The sequence below is a fragment of the Labrus mixtus genome, chromosome 24 (genome assembly GCF_963584025.1).
Source record: "Labrus mixtus chromosome 24, fLabMix1.1, whole genome shotgun sequence".
In the NCBI taxonomy this organism is placed as follows: domain Eukaryota; kingdom Metazoa; phylum Chordata; class Actinopteri; order Labriformes; family Labridae; genus Labrus; species Labrus mixtus.
This window is the reverse complement of record NC_083635.1, coordinates 431,088-458,559: the sequence shown is the minus strand read 5'-3', so window position 1 is coordinate 458,559 and position 27,472 is coordinate 431,088. Positions and strand designations below refer to the sequence as shown.

Genomic DNA, 27,472 nt, shown 5'->3' with positions numbered 1-27,472 from the left:
AAATATTAGATTTTTGGTTTCTGCACTTGGGTCCACCTCCTCCTATGTTTTTCAAATGTTGTGACAAAGACAGACCTCGACTGAATTTGAAATTCAGAGCCACAACAGAAGGGACCATTGTTCAGTGATCAGTTACATAAATGCTGTAATTGACATGTTAATTGACTCATCTGTTACATAACTGCATTTTTCTTATTATCATGTTACTTCAGCATATTTTGCACTACTCACCACTGCACTGTTCTCATATTTAGTCTTGTAAATATTAGTCTTTTCTTATTATGTTTATTGTTGATATTTAATGTTGTACCTGTACATAAGAGAGCACAGTTCACTGAAGTTAAATTCTTTGTGTGTGTAAACATACCTGGACAATAAATCTTATTCTGATTCTGAAATGCTGCGTTCCTGCCACTTCCTGACTTCTTTCAATTATTCAACTGAGCAAACATGACGCAGCTCCACTGGACTACAGCGTCTGAGAGGAAGTAAAGAAAACTACAGCTGCCTTTGAGAGCAGGATAGTTGACCTGTCGTCTCTTATGTCTTTGCTGATGACTGACCAGAGGCGGGAATGTTAACTGGGAAGTCTCAAGCTGTGAATGTGTTTAACCCCCTCCCCCCCTCAACAACAACTCTGTAAGGAATGCATTCATATTCAGCCTGTCCGGTCTGACAAGCAGACAAAAAAAAAGGCTTCCTCTGGCCCTCAGATTGGCATCAAAGGCAAGGCAGACAGGGACGAGCCTTCAGGGCCCCGGGGCCCGGGCTGGGTCTCCATTATGATGAGAACGAGATGGATGCCAGAAAAACAGGAATGTGAGCAGCAGTCGCTGAGAGATCACTGGATGGTGTTTTGTTCATGTTTGTGGCGACATGTGCATGATTCTTCCATTTGCATGTATATGATGTAATTATGCGCACACACACACACACACACACACACACACACACACACACACACACACACACACACACACACACACACACACACACACACACACACACACACACACACACACACACACACACACACACACACACACACACACACACACACACACACACACACACACACACACACACACACACACACACACACACACACACACACACACACAGGCAGCATGTGTGTCAGGCTGACCAGATGCCATGCTCCAGTCTGAAGGGAGCACTAATTAGCTGTGTGTTTACAGCCACAGACGGACAACAGAGTGAGGCCAGGCCTGCTGCTGGGCCGGCCAAGCAGGGATGAATGGCACCGCTTACAAAAGACGACGCCCCCCAAGGCAAGAGGCAAACACACCAATATACACAGAAACACACACTCGTCTGACTTGTTTCTAGCATTTCAGAATCAATAAACCTTTCAGTGTGTTGATTTCAGGTTTACAATATGCATTTAAGCTCTGCTGGGAGAGCTAATCCTCTTTAATAAACACAGAGAGGAACATTAAGTATTAGAAAAACGGGTGACAGGGAGGGGGGTTAGCAGCACTTTACTATTTCAGCATGAGTGAATTAGTAACAACAAGCAGTGTCAGGGTATTATGAATATGATAAATATTATTTATGCTGTTTATTTCTTTAGTTAAAGGCAGGGTTGGTCATTTTCTCCAGATCCACTTTTTAAGATTTTGGTTGAAATTGTCTTTAGGTCCTGACAGAAATTAATAACTCATGTTCTCTGAAAAAGGAACAAAGAAAATTCATCATCTGTATCAGTTTGTAAGTCTGTAAAAACTACCAATGTCTGCCACAAGGTACCAATCTGATGAACCAATCAGACGCCTCCCTGTCTCCCCGCTCGCTCTCTACTCCATGCGAGCATGAGCCCAAACTCAAAGCATGAGGTCCGCTTCTGGACCAACAGCGCTCGTGCGTGTCAGTGAGGGGGCGTGGCTTTAGAGGGAGCACAGAGGGGAGGGGTGCAGACGGAGCACTGAGGGAATGCTACTTTTAAAATCAAGCTAGTTTTTGAAAATGACCAACCCTGCCTTTAACTTATCTTTTACCTGCCTAGTTGTATAAAATTCTTCAGAACCAGACAGATCTAGACTTATATAAGGAGACTTTACATCATTGTAGATAGATACTGTACCAACAAGAAAACGCTGAATAAAAATGTCTAATTAGCTTTTAGCAAACAAACAACAAAACTACCCCACATATGTGTGTTAGTGTCGGCCCAAAACATCTAGTATCTGTGTAATGGGCATTTATACTTGTTTTAAAAAGTTGCTTTTCTTTAGAACTAAAACTGTACCACATACACCACAGACACTTAAAGAGACTGACACTCTTCTTCCAACATTCAAATCTCTATTGGTGCTTTCGCTATTTAAAAAAAACTCCTTTTTGGAGGTTAGCTGCACTAGTGAATGCAAACAGACTTTGATTTTGCTCTCTGATTTTAACAGACTTTCTCCTGCAAGCCTATCAAGTACATTCTCCACATTTCCACATGTTTTCTGTGTGCCATTATGTTCTTCTCTGCCTGTTCTGACATCTGAACCTCAAACTTCAGGTAGCCTTGATTAGCTGTAGCTAATATCAATCAAATGTTAGCTTAATCTTCCTTTTCGGATGCTGAATATATAAAAATATATATTTTTTGTTATGCAGCTAGAAATCCCAACACTTTTTATTGTTCCTCAACACCTCATACACAACAGGACATCCAAATTTCTTCCTGTAGCTCTTTTGGGTCTGTATTATTGAACTGTATGCAGATGATACTATTGTTTTCTACACAGTAGTTTTTGTACAAAAAAAATGGTTTTGTTCAGTTTGGATATTTTTTCCAACTTGAGTTCAACTGCAGTTGCCCTGACATGCTCTTAAATAATGCAGAAAAATGAATTATGAGACTTTACACCTGTGAAGGTAAAACGTCAACATTTGAAGAGTAGATATAGGATTATGTTTCATCCATCCTGTCATAAAAAAGAGTCCCGGTGTGTAAATCTTTCAGTTTTTATGATTTGCCTGTAAGCTTGAGTGTATGTAAGACTGGGGGCGGAGCTGTTAGAAATGGGATCATCCTGTTTCCCCTCAGAGACGATAAGGTCATAAAAACCTGGATGGTCTAGTCTGAGCTGTAGCCTTCACACACCTCCCTTTCATTCCCACATACATTTTAGGATTCTTCAACACTACCCTCCCATTAACTATTAATCCCTCCTTCTCTATTCTCTCTTTCAGCCCCTCCTGTAGCACTCGCTCTCCTGGGTCTTCCCTCTGTACTCCTCCCTCTGTCTGCAGCTCTTTTCCTCTCTGAAGTCTTCCCCGCCCTCTCCTTTTTTTCCCTCTTTCTCTTGGCACGGTTTCCTCTCCCTATCAGCCATCCCTTGTCTACTCGTCTTCTTCATTTTCTTCCATCTCTGCTTCAACATTCAATCTCCCTTTTTTTGGCTTTGGATTGCTGATCTTTTCCTTCAGGCTCAATCCTTTAGTTTCCTGATTTTCCTGAGTCAATCCTGCACGAGTTCCTTCCTCTCATTTCTGAATTTGTAACCAGTGACTTCCCTCTTCCTTTCCTGTCCCTTCCACTTGAGGTGTCCCACTTTCTTTCTTCCCCTCTGCCTTCATCTCGCCCACACCTCCTTTCTTTTCCCTCCCTTTCATCCCTTATCCTTCTCCTCCTCTATCCCCTGGTTGCTCATATCTACATATCTCTCTTCACCTGTAATGTCTTCAACATCTACCTGCACAGAGGTCATCTTGGTAAATATCATCTCAATGCTTCCAGACCCTTTTGATGTAGTCAATGACAGAGGAGAACTTCCCCTCCTCTCCCATCTTTAGTATATTCAGTATGACTGCATGCCTCCAACAGTGACGCCGCAACCTAGGAATACAAATATTGTTACACCCCGAGTCACACAACACCTTTTTGTGTTGCACCTGAACACACCGCAAAAACTACAGCCAACGGCAAACCACCACGTACCTTCTGCTCATGTGTGAGAGGAAATAACTCTCCATGCCAGTAGGCAGCGGCAGTCTGTAATCATCATTCCAAAAAGGGGGAAACCGGAAAAGGACGAGGAAGAACACGGATAAATAAACCGTTGTTGTGATACGAGGAGACAATTTTCTCACCGCTGTTGCTCAACACTCGAATTATAGGAACTTCTAATGGAGAATAATGTCTGATAAAAAGTAGAAAATGACGCTCGCATTGTCAGGTCTTGGTCTTTTATTAGTGGAACAAGAACAAGAAGAAGAGGTGCTTCACTATTTCTTCTGGTGCTCTGGCTCTCCTGTTTCGCTTAGCTGAACAGCCAATCAGAGAGATTCCTACCTCCAACCGCGATTCAACATGTGGAATCGGCTGAAAAAAGACCAACTGGGGCCGACGGGTAGCGACGGAGCAGGACACACCGCAAAAACTAGGACGATGACCGCTCACAGACGGCTGACAGTCTCCTTGGTGTGACAGGGCCTTTGGTTTCAATCTGTTCAGTCGCTGTAGTATCTTTGTGTAGCTCTCACATCAGTCAAGTTTCAAGAACAGCCTACTTTCACCTTCGTAATATATCCAAGATCAGGAATATCCTGTCGCAAAGTGATGCAGAAAAACTAGTTCATGCATTTGTTACCTCCAGACTGGATTATTGTAACTCTCTTTTGTCAGGGTGCTCTGGCAAATCTCTAAAGACTCTTCAACGGGTCCAGAATGCTGCAGCTCGTGTACTGACCAGAACCAGGAAATGGGCCCACATTACTCCTGTCCTGGCTTCTCTGCACTGGCTCCCTATACAGTCTAGAATAGAATTCAAGATCCTTCTTCTCACCTACAAAGCTCTAAATGGCCAGGCACCATCTTATCTTAAGGAGCTACTAGTACCGTACTGTCCCTCGAGAGCGTTGCGGTCCCGGAGTGCAGGCCTGCTGGTGGTACCTACAGTCTCCAAGTGTACTATGGGGGGTAAAGCCTTCAGTTATCGGGCTCCTCTCCTCTGGAACCGCCTTCCAGCCGGGGTCCGGGAGGCAGACACAGTCTGTATTTTTAAGATTAGACTTAAAACTTTCCTTTTTGATAAATCTTATAGTTAGGGCTGGTGCTGGTGTAGACCAGCTCTTAGTTATGCTGCAATAGGCTTAGACTACCGGGGGAACTGGCACCCTGAGCTCCTCTCTCTCTCTCTCTCTCTCTGCATATACAGTACATCATATTACTGCATGTATCTATCTATAAATCTCAGTCACTAACCACCTACTTTCCTGGGAGCTCTTGAGCTCTCCTAGGCTCCTCAAGATCGTCGGTTGACGGCTTTTGCCAGAACAACCCCCACCCCACCACTACCCCCTCCCCACCGGATCGTGGGTTGGCGGCCTGCCAGAACAACCCCCCACACCCCCTCCCCACCGGATTGCTGATGGACGGTCTACCTCCCCCCACCCCCTTGCTCTCTATCCCTCTTCCTGCATCTTATCCCATCTCTCCCCCTATCCCTTTCCAAGCCCGGCGCAGTCTAGGCCTGTGAAGACTGTTTCGTCATGAGCCGGGGATCCGGCCGAAGATTTCTGCCTTTTAATAAGGCAGTTTTTTCTTACCACTGTAACTTTTGCTGCTTTGCTAAAGTGCTCATGATGGATAGGCCGGATCTTTGTAACATAGCAATAAGTAAGGTCTTTTACCTGCTTCTTGTAAAGTGTCTCGAGATAACACTTGTTATGAGTTGACGCTATACAAATAAAAGTTGATTGATTGATTGATTGATTGATTGATTGTTTAAGTGTGGCATCAAGCCACATTGTTCCACTCACTGCAATGAGCACAGATGCTAAAGATACTATTAAACAAACAGCATCTGTAGTCAGAAATATTCACTAAACCAACAAAGCCACTTCATTTCCCTCTTTGCATAAGGTTTGCTAACAACTACAGTTCCCAGCATCTTCAAGGGATTATCTCAAGTTTCTAATGAACAAGTTAAAATTGACATTGTATGAGGTACATTTTATAAAACTAATGTAGGCAATTACAAAAAATCAGCAAAAAAAACCCATTTCCAGCCTGTAGGTTTGGCGGCTTCTTTTACTTTCAGGGTTATTGATTATTTAGCCTTCCATCAGTGATGTGACTTTAGAGACATCTCTCTGTATGATCAAAACAAAGAGACGCATCTTGAACATTATCTGCCACTTTTATTTGCAATAGAAAAAAACAATTAATACTCAAACTAAAAGGAAGAGGTTTGAAAGTGTTGGTCTCACCTGAGCTGTCCCAGGTTGTAGTGCCTGATCTCTCCGTCTGTGGAGCGTGTGACGCACACAGAGAAGCACGGCTGGAGCTGCCGGAGCTCCAACAGGACGATGGCCAGGTAGTGGATGAAGAGCAGGGCGTCCACCAGGGACACGGCATACTGCACGATGCCTTGGTAGTTCTCATCCTGTGAACAAAAAGGGTGTAAAGCGTCTTCCATATAAATATATATGTAGAGATACAAATATGGAAACAAACAAACAACATGAAATGATCCTGCAGGATAAAAAAGAAATGAGATGTAGAGCATATGAATAATTTCTAGAATTATTCTGATGGAGAAACCAAAAGGGATTTTAAATGATGTCTCACACAGTAAACAAAATGTCTGCGTGTTGTGATTTGTTTTTTTGTTTTTTTTAGCTCTAAAAGCATTACAAATGTATGGATTTTTTTAGTTGGAATGTGCATACAAGCCATTTTAGATCTTAGATTTTAGATGTCATGTCTGTAATCCCATCTCTTAGCTCACCTGCGAGTCGAGTATTCTGACTCCGTAGAACAGCCAATAGGAGAGCACGAAGAGCAGCACCAGCACAGCGAGCAGCGCCCGGAACACAAAGACGCGCGGGAGGCCGGCCCGCGGCGGCCTGAAGAACAGCGCCCACACGGCCAGCAGCAGGATGAGCAGCTTGAAGGCCACGGAGATGTAGAGGCCCTCGCAGGCCGTGCCGCAGCTCTGCAGCTTGTCCTGCCACAGGAGGTGTGGGATCGCCAGGAAGGCCACGGGCGTCAGGAACACCAGCAGGCCCACGAGGACCGCCAGGGTCAGGGTGAAGTAACGGCGGCAGTCCAGACCCACGCTGTCCTCCAGGTCCTTGGTGATGCGGACGATGTCCTCCTGAGAGAGGCTGTGCTCCGACGTGCCCGTGACCGCCGTGGTGGTCTCGCCCCAGTTGTCATCCTGCAGATACAAAAAGGACATTAAAAAGGACATTTCAAAGAGAGACAACAGACCACCACTGAGCCACAGCCACATATTGTGATGTATCATTATGTGATTGTTTTGTGATTTATTCACTAATGCAGAATCACTCTATTGGGATATTGTCGATACCATTTTCCCACATTCTCTGCTTCCCTATCCTAATTTACCTGCCCAGCTCTCATCCAAATACTTCAATCACATCTTGTATTCCTTTTCCTGCTCACCTGAGTCAGAGTGAATGCAGATTAAGCTCTGAACGAGTATTGAGTGTTATCTGTGATCCTGCTAAATATCTGGTTCAATCCAGCATTGTTGAGAGTTTATGTCATGTCACATAAGATCAAACGATGCTGCAAATAAAGCTAAAAAAAAAAGTAAAAATGTCTAAAAATGGACTGTATATTTCCTCATGTGGAAGGGACTTAGAGCAGAGGAAAGGATGCACGCAAGGGGTGTAATTAAGGGAACTGAGAGATGCACCCAGTGACTTCAGCAGGTCCTGCAAAAGCACTAAACTAACTAAAAAAAAAAACACAACAGGAGGATATGTTTTAGTGCTCGATATAGCAGCAAAGCTCCAGGGGGAAATGAAAAAGATGGGATCAGAGGATTGAAAATATGATGAGTAAAAAGCTTTTATCTGAGCGCTGCTCCAGGAAAACTGTGTTTTTATCTCACGGTGCTGCATTCAAAGGATTCTCACCAGTAGCAGTGCTTTAAAGACAGACCTTTTTTTTTTTTTAGGCAGACACGTCAGCTCCACGGAGGAGAGGGAGGTTATTTCCAAGCACGTGGGAAAGAAAGGAACGTCAGACAGGAAGTGGGAAAAGTAAACAGAGCGAGCTGCCAACGCAGCGACACGCTGACGTCTGTGTCCGACTGCATCCGCAGATAATGAAGGTCAGAGGAGTCAGTGTGAGAAAGAGAAAGATAAGGACTCTTTACAAAGAAATCATAACAAGACGCTAACATGAAGGGGAAGGAGGAGAGAGAGGAGGAGAAGGAGGAGGAGGATGCATTATGATCACTTTAGATGGAGGAGGTTGGGAGGAGGATGGTGTGTTGGATGGAGATTTTCTGGCCTCAGGGTGTTAACAGCAGAGAGATGAAGCAGAACAATAGGGAGCAGTCTCACTCAGGTAAGATATAATACAAGAGAGAAGCTACTGAGGAACAATACACTAATAATAGAACATTGACCCTCATATAAAATCCACTTTTTGACGTTATCAGAGGGATCTATAAAGAATGGTAACTGACAAAGTGTATTTGCCTTTTCAGACACACTCATGTAATCTCATGAATCACTTATTCCAATTGAGGATTTGTGGGATTTGTTGGAGGATTATTTGTTAGGGTAATGATGTCCCAATATCACTTCTGTTTATAAAACGCTGTAAGAGGAAAAGCACTGAGTCCTGTTGTATGAGGTCTTCTAGTGCAAGATAACTGATGTTGAACAACCCGCAGAGACCTCTCTGAGCTACGGTAAGTCTCGACATTAAATATAAAAAACAACACTTTCTATCTGTAGCAGAGACATCCATCAGGGGAGACGACGTGTTAAACGTTGACTTTGTGGTATTCTCACAGATTGTATCTATGATAAGGAACAGCACTTAAATCAGTTTCTTTTCTTCTTTCTTCTTGACAATCTGTTCATAAATCATCACGACTGACTGATATCCTGAGCGCTTAACCAGGAGGTGGAATGCATGACCCGGGTTCAAAGGTCAAAGACATACATTTAAATACACCTAAGATGACACCTGAATGTATAGGAGAAAATATGTAGAAAAGTCTTGTTATATTTGACATACACATGTACAAGCAGACATAATGTGTATATGAGTCCAGCCAATCAGAGAAGAGACGGTGAGAGCCACTTCATTAATAATGGTTGAGTTATGCAACAGGCTTAGAACTCACATGAGGCACTTATCCCCTACAGAGAACAAAAGTAAGCACAGCCTCATTGTTTTCTTTTTGTATTAGCAGAGATAAGTGCTGGGCAAAGAGGGTTAGAGCGGTACAAATCATCAGGGAACACAACTAGCTTAGCTTAGCAAAGCAGCACTGGAGATATTTGGTTGAAACAGGGTGGCAAGACGGTGATTTTTTTATTTCTCCTTTTCTATATTTAGTTTTTTTGTGTTGAATTAGTATTTATTAAACAAAGGGTCCTTAAGAAGCAAAGTAGAGTTTATGTTTCCTGCTAAAGTGACAGATTCTCAAGTCATAACTCTGTCTGCCTGCCGTCTAGCTAGAGCAGAGGAACGTGCTGCATATGTGTGTGTGTGTGTGTGTGTGTGTGTGTGTGTGTGTGCGTGAAAGGAAATCGATAAGCAGCATTAGTTGTAAGGCAGAGTGTCTCTCTGACCGCGCTGCACCTTGAGAACACTCAGGGGAGACATGAATCACGGCTCCTCATGCCTACACTCATCAACACTCATCGCCCTGGTTCCTCACCTCTGAGTCACTCACTGCTTCAGGACTCTCAAACTCCATCTGGTTTTTTTTGTTTTTTACACAACATGTCCAGCATTGTTTAAGACAAGAGAAAGACACAAAATCACATCAAGGTAAATTTAAGTCCAGAAAAAACACGATGCTACAGCTCAACAATACATTTCTATTGATACTCATTTAAGCTCTACTAGTCAACATCCAAAGGATACAGTAACAGAACTTGACTTTGTGTTTAAAGTCATTTATTATGAAGCAGAATTTGTGATGATTTCATTTTGACTGGAGGTGTAAACACATGTAACACTCACTCTGGCTCAGTGCTAATCTAATTGGTCCACATTGTTATTGCTGGCTCCTCTCTCCTGTACCTGGGCTTTCCCTCTGCCTGCAGGACTAAAAATAGGGTACTACTGACCCACATCGGCTCAGGGGATTAACCAATCACCACAGGCTGATCTGGTTCAGTACCAGCAGCCTTGCAGGAGGCCTGTTCCCATTCATCACATGGAAGTAGAGGGGAGGGAACAAAGGAGGAAGGAGACTGAAATGTTTGATAACAAGACGGCCAATTAGAGGGAGGAGAGGGACTGAAGTGGAGAGGGAAGGAGAGTCAGGGCAGGAGTAGTCATGGAGGTACGCACTGCAACTAAACACCTGTTAGCTCTACTCTTGTCCTCGGTCTGCACTGATTTATTCAGCCGAGGTTTTTACAAGCAGTTGCTGTGCTCAGGGAGGAGCAGAGGCGTTCCACAAGAAACAACACAGATCAGAACGGAAACATTCGATATGACGTCTTCTAACTAAGGCAAAGGAGAAGAGAAGAGAAGAGAGGAGGAGAGAGCCTGAGACAGTTAGCTTAGCTTAGCATAAAATCTTGTAGCAGGGGTAAAAATCTGTGTTTATCAATGTCCAAGTTTAAGCAAAGGTCTACCGCCTTCCCTTTATCTCATGTTTCCTGTCCTAATGACTACAACTGGTTATGTAACACACAAACACTTCTTCAGTTTTAAAGCTAAGCTAGGCTAATTTTCTCCTAAATCTAGCTTCTTCGACCAGCACCTCTTACCCTCAATAATAACACGTCGTCACTTGACTAAAACTGGTAAGTAAACTAAAATCAATTCTGTTTTTAATGCTAAGCTAGGCTACATTTTCTCCAAACTCAAAGACATGAGAACAAAAAGTGCAATCAAAAAAAGGTCTACCAACATCTCTTAAGTTCACTAACAAAGCAAACTTCAGCTACAACTTTTTAGAACATATAATTAGATTGCTTAAGTTGTTATGCTAAGCTACGCTAACTGTTGTATAGCTCAAGGTTGTTTCAGTGTAAAAATTACTTAATTCTTGGGGAGACAAATTTGTTTTGTAAAAGAAGAGGGGGGCTGTCGTGCATGCATCAAACTCCTGAGAAAAAACTCTTCCTCCATCACATCCAACCAACAAAAGAAACTGCATCTTTAAAAGACTGGACCTGAAAGATGTTCAAAGGCATCTTGAGAGCGGTTTAATAAGACCCACATTGTGCAATCAAGGCGTTTCTTTGATGCAGATTCTGGAGATATTGCAAACTGAGTGCTGCAATATGATACAGCAGCTGCTCAGCTTCAAACAGGGACTTGTCTGGAATCATCATATTGCATATTGTGGGACTCCTTGTTGGGTTTTAGGTGATTTCCTGGTTGCTTGTTCAAAAGCTTTTCGGGGTGTGTTTGATGAGAAAATAATACATTGAGTTGCAGTTTTAGACTGAATAAATATGCTTAAAATGTAGTTGCTTATTGCTAACGTCAACTTGTATCACCAGCTAAAGTGAAACTGAAAGTCAGAAAGTTCAAAACAGAGAAATTATGAGAAAGAAATCACAGCCAAAGATGCTCAGAAACAATCTGTGTGTGCAGGTATTTTTAGCACTAACATCCAATGTGGGCTAGCATGCATTAACAAAGCTTTCAGCAGAGTATTTCCTGCTCTTCTTTCTCCACCTGAGTATAAATAACAGCCATTGTCTCTCACCATAAATCAAATGTCCACTAAAAGCCTGTTTTCTGTTGTTCGGCCGTAAGTGGGCTGCAAACAAAGCCCCTCGCTCTGTGCAGAAAACAAGTGCACTCTAACTCACTCCTGGGAGGCAAGGTGTGTGTGTTTGACTGTGTGTGTGTAAAATATAACAACATGTGTTCCCATAGAGCTCTTTGCAGCCAATTTAAAAACAAGCTTTACTCAAACTGTGGACAGCATGCACGGCTGCCAAGAACTTGTCACGACAAGGAGTGGAGGCACTTTAAGATCCCTCGACTAATTCAAGGGATAAAGTGGAGACAATGTGAGACTGACAGCTGAGCAGCACTTGGTTTAAGAAGTAAATTGCAGTGTGATTGAATTGGATTATAGGCACAAAATAACAAGCAGGGCCTCTTGTAAAGATAATCTAATAAAATCTGAAGTAGAAACCTGGATCTTCAGAATTCTTCTAAAGGGACTTTTCAAGGGAACTTAGGTGTCTTATTTTGTAGGACTGACAGCTCAAAACTCTTTCCATCTTCATATAGAAATCTCTCCAATCATGCCTCAGTAATAAGATACCCTTATCAAGTGACTTATGTGAAGAACATCTGAAGAGCCCTAGATCACAAGTGAGCTCACGGCAACAACACTCAAAGTTTTGATTTCATTTGTGGCAAATAAATTCAGAAAAATCATTTTTCATGTTAATATTGTAAATATCTTTAGTGGGGTTTAAAATAGGATGAGATAAATGTGTCTATGATTTCACAGTACTCTGATGCAGAAGCAAAAATATCAAAGTACATTCATTCGTCGGCTCACTGGTGTCAGTGTGGCCGCAGGGCAGTGCCATGTTTCTTCCATGTAAAAAGAGAGAGAGAGAGAGAACGACTAGAGGCCTTCACTTTGTGAGAAAAACATGCAATGTGATAACTTGAACAAGCAGCTAAAATGAATCAATTTCAATCAATCAGTTTTTATTTGTATAACGTCAACTCATACCAAGTGTTATCTCGAGACACTTTACAAAAAGTAGGTAAAAGACCTTACTCATTGTTATGTTACAAAAAGCAGGTAAAATACCTTACTTATTGTTATGTTACAAAAACAGGTAAAAGACCTTACTTATTGTTATGTCACAAAGATCCGGTCTATCCATCATGAGCACTTTAGCAAAGCAGCAAAAGTTACAGTGGTAAGAAAAAACTGTCTTATTAAAAGGCAGAAATCTTCGGCTGGATCCCCGCCTCATGATGAAACAGCCTTCACAGGCCTAGACTGATAGATAATGAACCCTGTAACTACTAATGATACACTGTTCTATCACTCAAAACATGCATCAGGAAAAGTGAGTCATAAAGGCTCCTTCTCAAAGACTCCTCAAAACTGAGAATTGAAATGTAAGAATTGATTAAAGGCTTGTATTCTTTCTTTTTTAGTTCCTTATCAAACAGTCGCTTAGGAGACAGTTATCCAGTTGGACATCTCTGTCTTACCTGGCTTGTTTGAGTCCCTGGTCCAGATCTGACAACTGGAGGTATGTTTGTGATAAAGTCTTCTTCTATGGTGGTGACAATCACTTCCCTTGTCTCCTCTACATCCTCACAAACCTCCAGCACCTGCAACACTTCTTCTTCTCCAGCCTCCATCACCGTCGGCGACGGCATCACCCAAATCCTCGACCACAAAACTTAAAAGCTCAGTCCTGCTCCCAACGACATCATCTCTGCACTGAACCACTGATTTCTCTCTTCACATTTCATCCCGGAGTGTGTGTGTGTGTGTGTGTGTGTGTGTGTGTGTGTGTGTGTGTGTGTGTGTGACCTCCCTGACTCTCTTGATCCGTCTTTATATAGAAATCTCTCCAATCATGCCTCAGGAGGGCATTGTATGGGGCTGTGTGCTCACTCGCCACATAATGTACGGGGCTTTATGGAGCGAGGGAGCACGGAGAAGAGAGGAGGAAGTGAGTCAGGGCGGGGAGGGGGGGATGAGATGATCACATGGGATGCCCTGGGATCAGATGCATTGTGGATGTGTGGATGGAGAAAGTGAAAAGTAAGGAAAGAGATGCACAGAGGTGCAATAAATAAACACGTAGAGTAAATCACATCAAAACACCAACGAGGTGCCATCCTATCCTCCTCGCTCGTCCTCTCTCTCTCTCTCTCTCTTTTATCCGTCTCCCCCTCAAGGCATCCTCTCTCATTCTCCGCTCGTCTCTTGCCTCAGCACCACTCTCCGTCCATTCTTTCTGACCCAGTGAGCACTATGGTGTGACCGCTGTGTGTGTGTGTGTGTGTGTGTGTGTGTGTGTCTCTGTGTGTGTCTCTGTGTGTGTGTGTGTGAGCATGTAGGGAAGGTAAGCCTCGTTATCCAACTGATCAACATTGAAACTCAATACTAAATCTCTTTCTACTCTCTAGTATTATGTGGATGTAAAAACTGTTACAACACTTTAAAAAGCCACAACATCTCTGTTCATACGACTTTATTAAGATGAACACATGCACTATAGGTTATTTTGACACTCTCTCTGGTGCCAGAATTCTCACAAGCACATCAAATATGTATAAATCTGCAGCTGAAAATAGACCCTGTAGCACTCCTCTGTTTGAGTAATATTGCTTAAACTACATTACCCAAATGTTTGAGATTTCAACAGCAAATATTCTCAATGAGTGACTGGTAACTGAAGGAGATTTTGTTGTTAAAAATATCACATATGCATGTAGAGGACAAGATCAGCAGAGAAAGAGGCGGTAGGCTTCTGCTTTGTCAGCACAAAATCAAGGGAAGCTGAAAGTCAGCTTTTAATAAAAGTAAACATTTAAGACCCTATTTTTAAATGTTTAAAGATCAAAGATTTCAGTGTTGAACGTATTAAGATATAGAATTAAATTTTTTTGCAGTGGTCTTTAAAGGCTTTATATGCGATTTTTTGCTCCAGCAGATGTCGCTCTTGAGCACCATCATGAAACCAAAACAACTCATGGTGCATTGTGGGTTAGCATGCTAATGCTAGCGATCTTTATTATGCTCGTATCTTCACACTGCATGTAAATTGACCTGAAATGAGCGTGCTCTAGAAACACAGTTAAGCAGTGAGTACAGTATGTTATTCTTCTTTTCTCTAGTCCCTCAATTAAACAACTTTTATACACGAGGGGAGGAGTCAGCCGGCCGTCCTGGTGATGTAAACAAAGTGAAGATAGGACTCTGAAAACTCTGAAAACATCACAGACAGTGGGACTCGGGTGTTACACCCATTGTAGACAGTCATGACTCAGAGTTATTTTCAGAGGATATACTTGATTTATATTATATTTAAGTGTGAAAAATCACATATAAAGACTTTAATTTCATTTGTTGAAGAGAACATCTATAAATACATTTAATATATTTAGGAACAAAAGTTGTGTTCAAATTCAAGTGTTCAAGTTGTGTTACAAAACAATAGTCTCACTGACAAAAAAACAGCAGTCTGTCTAGATAAAGCTGACCTATGTGGGAGAGAAGAGAGAAAGCAAGCTAATTAGCTTAGCTTATTAGAGATAACCTCTTCTGTTGGAAAATGAAGTCAATAAGCTGACTGAATGGAACAGAACAGTTGGCTTTTTGAGCCTTATTCATGTCTACAGAGTGAAAGTGTTAAGATTATCACTCTCTCTCTCTCTCTCCTGCCTTGCCCCCCCACAGAGCTCGCAGTCTGGCAGGCACCCAGCTTACGACCAGCCGAGTCTCACACACAAAAGCAGCGGGATAACCGTGACGCTCTGCGAGGATTCTGTCTCACGGGGAGACTCAGCCAGGAAGTACAAACCACGGGGAGGAAATCCCCAACAAGAACACAAGTCCCTGGCATCTTCCAAGAGTGTGCCCTGGTGAGACTGTGGCTGCCGAAGCTACCTGCTCTGTGGTCTGCAAGGAAAGATGCCAAAGGTGGTGCTGGGTTTAAGTGAGCTGCTGAGACCACAAAACAGCTGGCTTTGATTGGGTTCAATGAACTGAGCTGTCTGTAGGAGGTTCTGGGACTTTAGAGGACCTCATAGACATTTTAAGAACTGGCTGATTCAGTATTTAGTTTAATTTGGTGGACATTAAAGTGAAGTTCATTTATGGTTTTCTCTTACTCAGCTTGTATTTTACATCTTTGGGTAGACTGGACTCTATCAGTATACTGTCTGTGGTCTGGACTAATAACTAAAACACAAGACACTAGTTATTGGTACTGATGAATACAAACACTGGTATCAGTAAATGACGTTGAAATGGTTGTGCAATGAGATTCCAGACGTTCAAATCAGACAGGTTCAAAGTGCATTTGAGCCAACTGTCTTTCACTTTCCTCATCAGAAAGAACAAAAAAAAAAACACAAGTACCATCCAGAGCAATAAAAGGAGAGACAGGATCAAACACCTGTGACTTAATCTGACTGATCCACCCATGAACAACTCAAATCACACAAGGCTTTCTTATCTACACTGCATGTAAATGTTTTAAATGAACCCAGCCTTCTCTTCTCGTTGAGATAGGGAGGTGTTAATCCTCGAGGAATGCTTCATGGTTTAAACATATCACATTTCCCCTGTTTGACACCGTGTACAATGCCTCTCCACATCACACGCCTAAGCCGCAAAGCAGCCATGCTACATTGACCTGAGCTCCTTCAAAGCTCCTCTCACTATCAACCCCGATATCCACTTTCCTACAGCTCTAAAAGCAGGATAAATGGACCCAATTACCGGCTTGATTCAGTGTGGGTTCACCTATAGAAGGCTCAGTCCAGGCTATTCTCAGCAGAGATAGACTTACTGTGTACGTCTAATGATACAACTCTTTCCTACCTTTAGTCCTGGATGAACACCTGAAGTGTTCATTAGCATACAGCCCCGAGCTTTGGCCTGCCTTCAGAAACTCAATCCACCTGCCGCTGAGTTCTGTTCAAACCTCTAAAGCAATCTAAGGTGACATACAGAGACAAGAATCCTTCACATGAGCACTGCAGTCCCACTATCACTAGATTCTAGAGGATAGAGAATGGATAAGTATAAATGTTCAGATCATAACTGAGGGGAAGAGTGGGGGTTGGTTAATAGACCTTTGAAGGACAGTCTCATACAAATGGCTTTAAGAGCGATAGACAGACTTTCAGTATAAAGACTGCCATAGAAAAATTATCTAATAATGTATAATTCCATTTTTTTTTAAATGGTTATTATTATTAACTTTAGTCCTCACCATACAAATATTCAGTGTTTCAATCATCCAATCCACTAAACGACACCAAACAAGAGTCAACAGCAGAATACGCTTTTTGGCAGAGAAGATTTGGCATGTTTTTCATGGGCGCAACCCACATACTCAGCTCTGCTGCTCATCCCACAAATTGCATATTCCTTACAAATGTGGTACCATTTAAAAGGGAAATAAACAGGCTTTCCAACAGTATAAGATTGATTGCCAAGAAGCATTGTTACAACAAAGAAATAATCTACCAAACACAAATGTCCTTACATTTTATGTTTATAACAAACACCTTTGGCCCTGTTTCCCTGTAATATCATCTGTGTAAACAAAGACATACTAGCAGGCTTTTGGAAACTATATCGGGAAAACTGTAAAAACTGAAATTCCAGTCCCTCACTATCATGGACCCATCCAATTAATCAAAAATGTAATTCATACCACAATGGCAGTGTATTCAAAAAATGTTGTTTCAATGGGAGTCAATGGCACAAAAAAATGACATATTGTATTAAAGAGTTGAGAAATACATTTTCATAACATTTTAAAATTCACCACAAAATGTATGCCATATGCATCAACACAGCCAAAATTATCCACAAAAAACTGTCTTTAAACGTCAAAAAATGCACTAGGACTACAGGAGGGTTAAAGCTCCTGTAAGGACCGTAGGATCTGCGTGCACCCTCTGTGGACAAAGCGGTCTGATCTTGTCCTGTACATGTCAGAGGTTGCGCTAGACTTTCTTGAGGGTCATAACATTTCCGTCAAAAATCTATAATGATCTGTCTTTTTCATTTCTTATATTTATACCATAATGACATTGCCTATTAATTTACTAACTATGTATTTAAGCATTTGATAATAGAAACGTGTCGATCACACGTTATGGTTTAATTTGCAGAACATTTTGAGGGCGCGCTCAGACTAGCAAAGATGTCCCGCTTCAGCACGATTCGATTTTGAATTCATCACCCATGGAAAAATTAAACTGTCTTTTCCTACCGTGCACTCTTAATCCCTATGTCTGACACCTACCCTGCAGCAGTAGTTTCAGCCATTGGAAACAACATGAAATAAATAATCTATCTTGTTGCTGATGGTCTGGCCTGCTTTTGAAGGTCATTTGGGGAAATTTTAATTAAATGAAGTCTATTTCATAATCTGTAAAATCCTGACAGGAGCTTTCAATACAAACATTACAAACATTTTGCAGATTGGTTAGCGTAGCTTAGACTGTCATTGTTTAGTGTTGAATATGACATGGTTTGATATTATATTGCTTTTCTTGAACATTTATCTTCTTTGGTTCAGTCACATGTTGGAAATAAAGATATAAGTCAGTGAAAGACTGAATACAGGGAAAAGGCTAGCATAATTCTCCTCTGGCAGCTGCTCCCAACAATAAAATATTCATGAACAAAACCACCTGTCATTTATACTGTTCAGATTTGTTAAGAGATCGAGAGGAGCTAGTTGGCCAGATCTTCTAGTTTGTTTGTTTTCAGCTTCGATGCTAAGCTAACCAGCTGTTGGTTCTAGCTTGACATTTACTTTACAGACAAGGGGAATAATTCTACAATTCACTTAGCAGACACTTTTATCCAAGGCGACGTACATCAGAGAGTAAGTACAACACAACCAGGGATCTAGAAAAAAGGGAACAATGACAGTAAGAGCAAACGATCAGCTTTGAGTCTGATTGGACACACAGGTGCTGACAGGAAGTGACCAGAGGCAAAGCACAACATTGAGGGCAGTTCTTGAGAGCTCTAATCAGTATAGAAACCATCTTATAAGTCGTCGTTATCAAACAAAAACCATCGTCATTACCATCATCATCATCAATAATATGGAGACCATCATCATTAAGGTCGTAGGTATTCATGAAAGAGCTGGGTCTTTAGCTTTTTCTTAAAGGTGCAGAGAGACTTTAACAAATATAACAAATAATGTGCTGCCAAGAAGTTTACACAGACAGACACCATCTCTTGACAGCAGTTCAAAGATGTTTTCTGGCAGGTTTTGGTGCTAATCTTGAATCTCCCATTGTGTTTTCCATGTAAAGCAGAGCCCCTTCGTGAATCCTTCCTGATGCATCACAGACATGAGAAACTCTTGTGCTTGATTGTGAGGACATCCCTGCCCGGAGCGATGTGCTTCTCTGTCAGCCAAGACTCTGATTCAGTCCCAGCAGTGAAGTAATGAGCGCTGCACAGTGAAGACTAGACGAGGCTGACGCACCCAGACACAAAAACACTCACAAACAGGAGCATATGTAAGGCTGCAGACTAGAGCGCAGACACACACACACACACATGGATTTGTGCTGAGCCTCTCTCTCAGTAGATTCGGTGCCCCTGATTACTCAAACTAAAGCCAAACACTCCCCGCTCTGTCAGCGGCACCACTGCAGGCCACAGCATGAATAAGACATGAAGACCAAAATACTAAGGGTGGCTTTTGCTCTGTGGCAAATCCTGTCATGTGGTCAAATTAGACACTGGTACTGCTAACGAGTCTTGCCACAAGGGAAAGTGTATGCCAAGTAGGTCAGTAAACGTTGAACATTTGGAGCTTCTGCAAGTGTTTGGATTTGTCATCGTTCCCTTCAGCGGGTTAAGCCCAACACTTGATGAAGGCCACTGTGCCAGACAGTTGTTTGGCTGAACGAGCGGCTCATTCCTGGGTAAGCTGAGGCTGCCTGTGCGCTGAAATCTCTATCTCTGTTTTTTATTAGATGAATGGGACTCTTGCCAGCAGCAAGTGTTGAAATTCCTTCTTTCAAAGCGTGCAGGAGGAACAATCAGGCCCAGTTCACACTTATAACAGAGAACTGCCTGGCTACCTGAGAGCCTCTGAGCTGATTTGAACTAACTGACAGATATATCAGTTGGCCGATATTGACATATATATATATATATATATATATACACAAAACAAGCTAACAACTCTGATGAGTGAGTTCTAGGACCAATTGAAAAAAAAAAGAATCAAGCTGATTTTGTCGCTGACGCTAATTCGCTATGCTGTTAAGACTGTTACTGATATCAGCTGGCCAACAATATCGGGCAGATAATGGCCGATATCAGGAAAACTCATGGTTGACTAAATATAATAATGAACCGTGTTATTGCTAATACAGTAGGTGCACAAAACACACAAAACGTTTTATTTTTTCCATTTCATCTTAAAAGTTCACAATATTTGCCACCATATACGTCAGTGTTTCCCACACATAGACGATACATGGGCAGGCCGCCCAGGTAACTTTCATGGATCACCTGTAGAATCCCCATAATGCAAGTGCTTACAATCTTCAACACCAGCAATTAGACGGATCCCTTCGAATAAGTAGTGATGCAATCAGTTAAACATCCTCACAGCAAACCACAGCGTTACTAACTGCTGTTATTAAAAGACATGTAGGACACGATCATCAGTCAATAAGTCACAATGACTCAAAGTGATTTAAAAGGCTTCTAGTCCAAACTTTGAGCATTCATCTTGGATTCTTGCTCAACAATACCACCCAAAACTAAAGCTGACAAATTGGCTATTACTCATGTTCACTCTCTTTGAGTGTTTTGGACGAAAAACCCTTGTCTCCCTCGAGTGCTACCAGGAGATTCACGCCTCAACATGTCAACCTGCCCAGCTCCACACGCTGCTATCTGATCCTTTATTTCTTCTGTCTTTTATCAAAGTCCAAGAAACACAATCACACGGCTGTCTGTTTTATGAAATGAAAATGTGTCAGTGGATTGTCTATGTGTGCACATACATGACCTTGTGTTTAGCAAATATTGAGTCATTAATGAAGTGGTAAAAATGTCAGATATAATGGTAAAGAGTTTCCTACCTTGTAACTTTCTTTTATCAAATAATCCATCACTTTGAGATCCATACTTTGAGCGTGCATCGACTGACTTCAGAGTCTGCATGATTTCTGAGGGGAGACTGGGACTTTTGACGGACAGTAACAAACAGCTAAGCTGCTCTTTTTTTTGCTTTGGTCTGATCCATTTTGGCGGGGGGGAGGCCCACTGAGCACACCTCCCCACCTTACAACAGAGAGTTTGATGGATTAACACCCCCCCTGCAGTGGACTACAGTGTGTGCCTCTTTATAAAAGAGATAAAACTAAGATGTAGTCCACCGGATAAGTTACAATCTGAGGCCTTGTTGAAAAGTTAGAGACATGTGTGTTAGTTTTCCTTAAAAAAAAGACATCCCACACCTCCCTAAAAGTGGAATAGCCCTTCTGTATCTGCCCTCATGTACCAGATGGTCAGTCCCAGCCCGGGCTGATTATCATTCCAACTCATTTTCCCGAGTGACTTGATAAATCTCCTTTCATCTAAATCCCTCATACATCACACAAACATAGATATCCTGCACTAGAAGTCGTAAACATACAGTATGTGAATGTACAGGCAATTTGTGTTGTAGTGTCTGTGTTCAGACTCACCTGGACCTGTTCGCTCCGGACGGCCAAGTCGCCCAGCAGCGGCTCTGCAGGCGGCGTGTTTATTGTCACAGACTTTTCTGAGCGGCTGTCTTTGCTGCGGGATTTGTGGCGGTCCCGGCTTCGCTCCCTGTGGAACAAATGAAAAAGAAAAAAAACTTTTTTAATGTTGTACAGATGTGGATGATAAAAACGACTCTCATACACAATCTTTGAAAAAAAAAAAACATCTTAATGAGGATTAAATTGTTTACTTGATTTATCATATCACATGAAAACCATAACAGCAAATAATGATTAAGTTAAGTTAACATCTCATTATGTCTGACCAACAGATGTTCAGTTTGTCAAGCTAAACAACTAAGAAAACAGAAAATCTTTACTTTAAGGAAGATGAAACATTTTAAGCAGAATTCCTGCAGATTCACTTTCTGTTTATCAAACTGAGCTAAACACCAGGGAACAGTTGTTTGACATATGTTGGTAGCAAAAGATATGCTTGGTATCATCAGGGTTACAATAATCTGAATCTGTTGCATTATGGGAAATGTATGCTTCACATTTCAGGCACTTTCTCAGGGAACTAAAAGCTCTGAATATTTATGTTCCTGGGGTTTTGACAGAACCTTTAAACTAGTCCTTTTTAAGTCTTTAACCTCCATAGAAAGTATTAAATCAACTCTTTTTTTTGTCTTTTTCCAGAGGATGAATCATTGTTCCGCCTGCAAAATCAACCTGGTGTGATCAATGATGATCATTAAGAGCCTGGTTATTGACTCGCTTTATGTCGTTTAATAAGAAAAAGAAAACACAGAAAGAAGCTGAAGTAGTATGTGTGATTATATAGTATACACAACAGGCTGCTGTTTGAGTCAGTATAAAGCCTATATGAACTCTGCTCCACATAAAGACCTCCCTAAGCTCCTCCCCCTCGTTCTCCTTCCTTCATCACTCTCACTACAACGCTCTGTCCTAAACATATGAGCTCAGTTAGCAGCGCAGACCCGCTGCACTCACGGCCCCTAATCCTGTACAGAGCGTCAACGTTCAGCGGCTCCACATCATCCTCTGCCCGCCATCGCCACCGCCACATGGCGCTGTGCCCACTCTGCTGCAGCTCCATTACTACAGAGGAGCTCAACAGTTAATCCCTCATCTGTTGCCCTCCCCCTCTGGCTGCTGGGCTCTTGGACAAAGCACAGATTTTACAGTTCTCTCTCCATCAAAAACATGGTCAAACTAAAATGTTGCTTAGAGGTTTAATGCAGCAACATACCTCAAGTTCAACATGAGTGACACACCAGAACAGGCTGAAGATGCTGTACAGATATTCCTCATTGGACATGAGGTGAATGAAAGAGACATCAGAGTTTATTATCGTCTTGTCTTACTTGATGCTAATCGAGTCTCCTGCTGTCTCTAAGCATGTTGTTCCATGATAATCATTTCTTTTGTTTAGGAGACATTAAAACAGATGTGTAAGCGCTCTCTCCATTAAATCAAGCACATCATCTTGGTAGCTTTGTTGTTTAAAGGTGTATTAACAATGTGGCCTTCACGAGCTCCTGAGGGAAATATCAGCTCGCTAGCTTCATTAGCTTGCTGTAAACATACACATAGTTACATGTCTAAGATGATTGGGTTTAAAGAAGACACTGATGGCAGCAGTGAGACTGAATCAAAACAATACAGTTTCAGCTCCTAAACCAAAACAGAGAGCTTAAAGATGCTAAAAAAAAAAAGAAGCAAAAGTAAGGTAACCTGCAGTTGAGTTTACATTTTCCATGGGTTTGTCACCACAAGACACATTACCATCAATATACGGACTAGTGCTGCCCCTACTCATTGAATAGTAGTATTTCTTGAAGTCAATTAGTCATCTACAGTATTAGTCAATTAGTCACATCAATTAGTCAATTGTCATCAGAAAGCAAATGGTTGCACGTCTAGGAGAACTAGTTAATCCTGTGGAGCCCTCAGCCAGAAACCCTATTTTTGATCAGGACGTGTGTTGTTAGCCTAAAGAAGGTTCTCCAGATATATAGCCAAGATCAAATCACTCATGTGGCCAAAAGATCTGGAGAGAGCGATCCATGCTTTAATTTCCTATACCGCCTCAATCACTGTAATTACCTGAATGTTTATTTCCCTTCAGTACCTCCACAGCTCGGTTCGCTCCAGCCTTTCAAATAGCTGCTAGCTAGCACCTCAATAAGTAGTGGATGACCATGAGTTGTTGTGTCGAGCTGTTTTTATTTACTTATCACAAAATAGAACGGTGCCTTTTGTGCCTGCAGTCCATCGTCTTGCTTTTCTAGAGCATAAACAATCAGCACTCAGGGTTAGATATGAACATATTCCTATTGATGCTATGCTGTAGGTCGACTTCTTCATGGTATCAGGGGACAGAAATCATCATGAAAAAGTTTCATTACTTGTATGAAGATGGCGCGTGCACATGGCAGGATGTTAACTTCATTGACCACTCCCACTTGCTCGTTTTAAAAAAATCGTCTGGAAAAATTCTTGGTATAGTTAGGGGGAATATTTCAGCTGTTTGATTTTACACATGCAGCCCCCCCTCCCCCCCCCCCCCCGAACATTTGAGGGAGTTTTGTGCACCATAAGACTCCTTTGATTAACTTAAAAGTGAGAAAAGAATAAGAGAACATTCAGATAGTAAATAAACATCTGAGTAAGATCTGGCGACCATATTTCTGAAGTCAAAATAACAAAAACTAAACAGAAGTGACCCTTGAACAGAACTCTCTCACACAGTAACAAACCATAGTGTGCAGGACATCCTGCCTTCAGGGTGAACAGAGGAGCAGGGATGATTGACAGCAGGGGGAAAGCTGCATTGGACTTTAGTGTTTTAATGAAAGGGTGTTAACCACCCTGCTTTCCACTCTTTATTCTCCTACTTCCTTTCTGCATGTGGACACAGTTTCCTACAGAAAATCACAACAACAGCTGACGTTTCAAATCTGCACACAGTAAGAGAGTTTGTTTTCAGTCGCCCGCGGCAACGTCTTCTCACTGACAGATTGACTGACATATTCTTATCTGCTAAATCCAGAAGATTAGGAGGTTTATGTAAGCCGTTAAATATATTACAGCCATCATTGTTCCTTTAATATTATTACAGCTATCATCATCTCTGTAGCGACTGTGAGTCTAGCAGGCGTGCTCATCAGTCAGAGACTCTCACTCATTACTATTACTAACTGTGGGAGAGCAGCAGCGCTCATAAAGCAGTGATCCCACTTCAGAGTCATGAGTGGAATAATAGAGCTCTGTGTAGAAAAGAAGAGGTGAAGGCCACTGTGAGTGAAGAGTTAAGTGTAGCTGACAGAAGATAGACTGAAGTTAAAAGATTCTATCTATCGCATAAAAGTCGCATTTAAGGGTTTCATATTTTATGTATTGATCCTGTATCTGTGCATGACTGGGCTAAAGTGAAAAAAAAAATACATGTTTAAATTAAAGCAGGACCGATTAATCAGCCAGCTGATGAAATCGGCCGATCGAGGGTATCAAGTGACTATCGGTATCAGCTAAGATATGCCCAGTTAAGCCTGGCTCACACTGCAGGATAATCGGGCCGATTTGAGCTCCGATTCTTCCTTCCCGACAATCTCAGCTGTAGTCATGGCGACCAGCAGCAGGACGCAACCCGGCGTTTTCAACGCTCCGTCCCGATTTCACTCGTACAGTGTGAGCTGACATGCCACCCCGACTTTTATACAATCGGGGGAGACATCGCACAGTGTGAGCCAGGCTTCAGAGATGGACTGTGTCTGAACAAGGGGGTGAGGTCAACAGAACTTCATTACAGTACTTATCTGTAAGGACTAAATACATAAGAACCACTAACTCAGAGCTAAAGAGTTCCTGGTGTGTTGTGTAATGATTTACTGTGAAGGTAAAAGACCACCTGGTTATAAAACGTCCTTTTGAACATTAAGCAGTGTGAAATGTGACATTGTAGGTGCACACAGACAGGAAACACAGGGGGCGAGCAGACCTGTGGGTTTGAACAGATTGGCCTCTGTCTGCAGCCCCTCCCCCTCCCCCTCCCTCTCCCCCAGCCCGTTTACTTATTCCCCCTTTGGCGAGCTTCTGGGGTGATTGCACTGTGTGGAAACCTCGCTCCCACACACACAAACACACACCTTCCCCCCTCCTTCCCTCATCCTCTTCCTGCCTGATTAGCATGCAGCCGCCTCGTTGGTATTCCACCAGCGTGCTGTGCTATGATTTGATTAATGGAATTTGACTTCCAGCGTGGATCCCTGAAACGGGGATGGCTTTTTTGGAACTGTGAGGAGAGGGGGAGGGGCAAAGACGCCTGGCGAGCCAGGGCACAGTCCCACCAATTAAGCTGCCATTTTCCCTCTAACACCTGAGGATGGCCATGATCCCATTCTCCACCTCACAGAAAAATGAAACGGTGAGACAGCTTTTGAAACAGCAGAGCCAACGAGCATGGCACGCCAAGCTGTCTGACAATCAATTTGCTCCGTCTTTGGCGTCTCACACACCTTTGTGACACGGGTATTTGTGTCAGTGGAAGCCATCTGAGCTGAATCAACGGGCGACGGCTCGGCATCGGCTTAGTTTGTAGAGCCAAGAAGCCAAATAAAAACTGAGTGACCACACACTCAGTCAGGTCGTTTCAGATACATAAACACGTTATAGAGCGAAGGGGAGGGTGAGAGTGTGTAACGGCCTTGTTGTAATGTAAGCCTTGTGTTTATTTCCTAAATGTTTAAGCAGCACAGCTTTCAAATGTCTGTATAGTTAATAAGTGACAATAAGTATATAAAATAAAATAAAATAATGCTTTCAGTATAATAATATAATAATAATAATAATAATAATTTAATTGACTTTCCCTCTGGGATTAATAAAGTATTTCTGATATAGTTAATAGAGTCAGCTGTTCAGCGTGTGCAGTCTGAGGTTGAAGGCGCCGTGGTGCCTGGTTGCTCCTCAGGATTATCTTCATTCAGATAAAAACCACGGTGAGATGACACATTCCAGCCACAAGTGACACTTTGCTAATAGAACCAAACACACGGGAATGTCTCAGAGCTGGAGAAGTTTCCAGAGTGGAGACAGAGTACAGAGTGGGTTGTTCCATAGTCTCGTCTGAAGTGTAAGGGGAGGAGCTTCAAAAGCTTTTTTTCATCTTATCACATTCTTTTCTGTTTTTTGTTTTTTTATTTCTTTTTCTGGCTTTGGGCCTTTATCAGAGAGACAGGAAATTGGATAGAGTCAGAAATGCAGGAGAGAGAGAGAGAGTGGGGGATGACAGGTCGGACCTCAGCATCCGTTTATTGGGCACCTTAAGAAGCCACAGTTTAAAGGAGATCCATGATTGTTGCTTGGTTGTGCCACAATTGGCAATTACAATAATCAGAATAATTAGGTTCTTAAAAAAGCACAACTTAAGAACCCATAAAAAAAAGTCCTTAAAGTGAAGTATCAAGAACCTCCAAATGGCATTTGAAGTGTGTACCAATGAGTTTAAATGACTCGCTCAGTTGGAGTTAAAGCAATCAAAAGAAGCAATTTTCCACATGAGCAGCTGCTAATGTGAGATTTGCAATTTTACAATCATTTACGCCTCAACGTTGACAGAGTGAGGAAGCCAGGCTTTGGGGGAAGATGAGGTTTAAGACCAAACTCCCAGGATGCTTAAAGTGCTGAAACCCCTCTCTGTGTGTTAAAGCAGAGATGAGAACACTTTATCATTTGTAGTCATTTTTAGATTTGCAACACTTTCACCTATCGTATCGCGTTTCACCTCACATATTATCCTTTATTGTTTTGTCTTTTTTTATCCTACTACAATTTTAAATATTCTTATCCTATGTATTCATTTTAATATCTTATTACTTTTATGTGTCGTATTTTATTTTATTTTTTTACATATATTTTTCTTTTCATTCTTATTGGTGTGCATTAGTCTCTCAATGATTTGATAAACTACTTTTTCGTCAATAACTTTTCTGCACTCTTGTGAAGCACTTTGAAACTGCAATTTAATTTGTCTGAAAGGTGCTGTATAAA

The 27,472-nt window shown here is 42.0% G+C and overlaps 1 protein-coding gene across 4 annotated transcripts in view; it reads right to left on the bottom strand.

The window, feature by feature from the left end:
• Positions 1 to 27,472, bottom strand: part of LOC132959408 (vang-like protein 1) — a 56,290-nt gene that overhangs the window by 14,152 nt on the left and 14,666 nt on the right. For 3 of the 4 annotated variants that reach the window (XM_061032385.1, XM_061032383.1, XM_061032384.1), the window contains exons 3-5: positions 21,398 to 21,524; positions 6,747 to 7,178; positions 6,226 to 6,401 (exon numbers count right to left, since the gene is read on the bottom strand). In XM_061032385.1, coding sequence (XP_060888368.1) covers positions 6,226 to 6,401; positions 6,747 to 7,178; positions 21,398 to 21,524 — 735 coding nt within the window. Of the gene's footprint in view, positions 1 to 6,225; positions 6,402 to 6,746; positions 7,179 to 13,174; positions 13,448 to 21,397; positions 21,525 to 27,472 lie in introns of those variants that run through there. The other variant, XM_061032387.1, reaches the window with a different exon arrangement.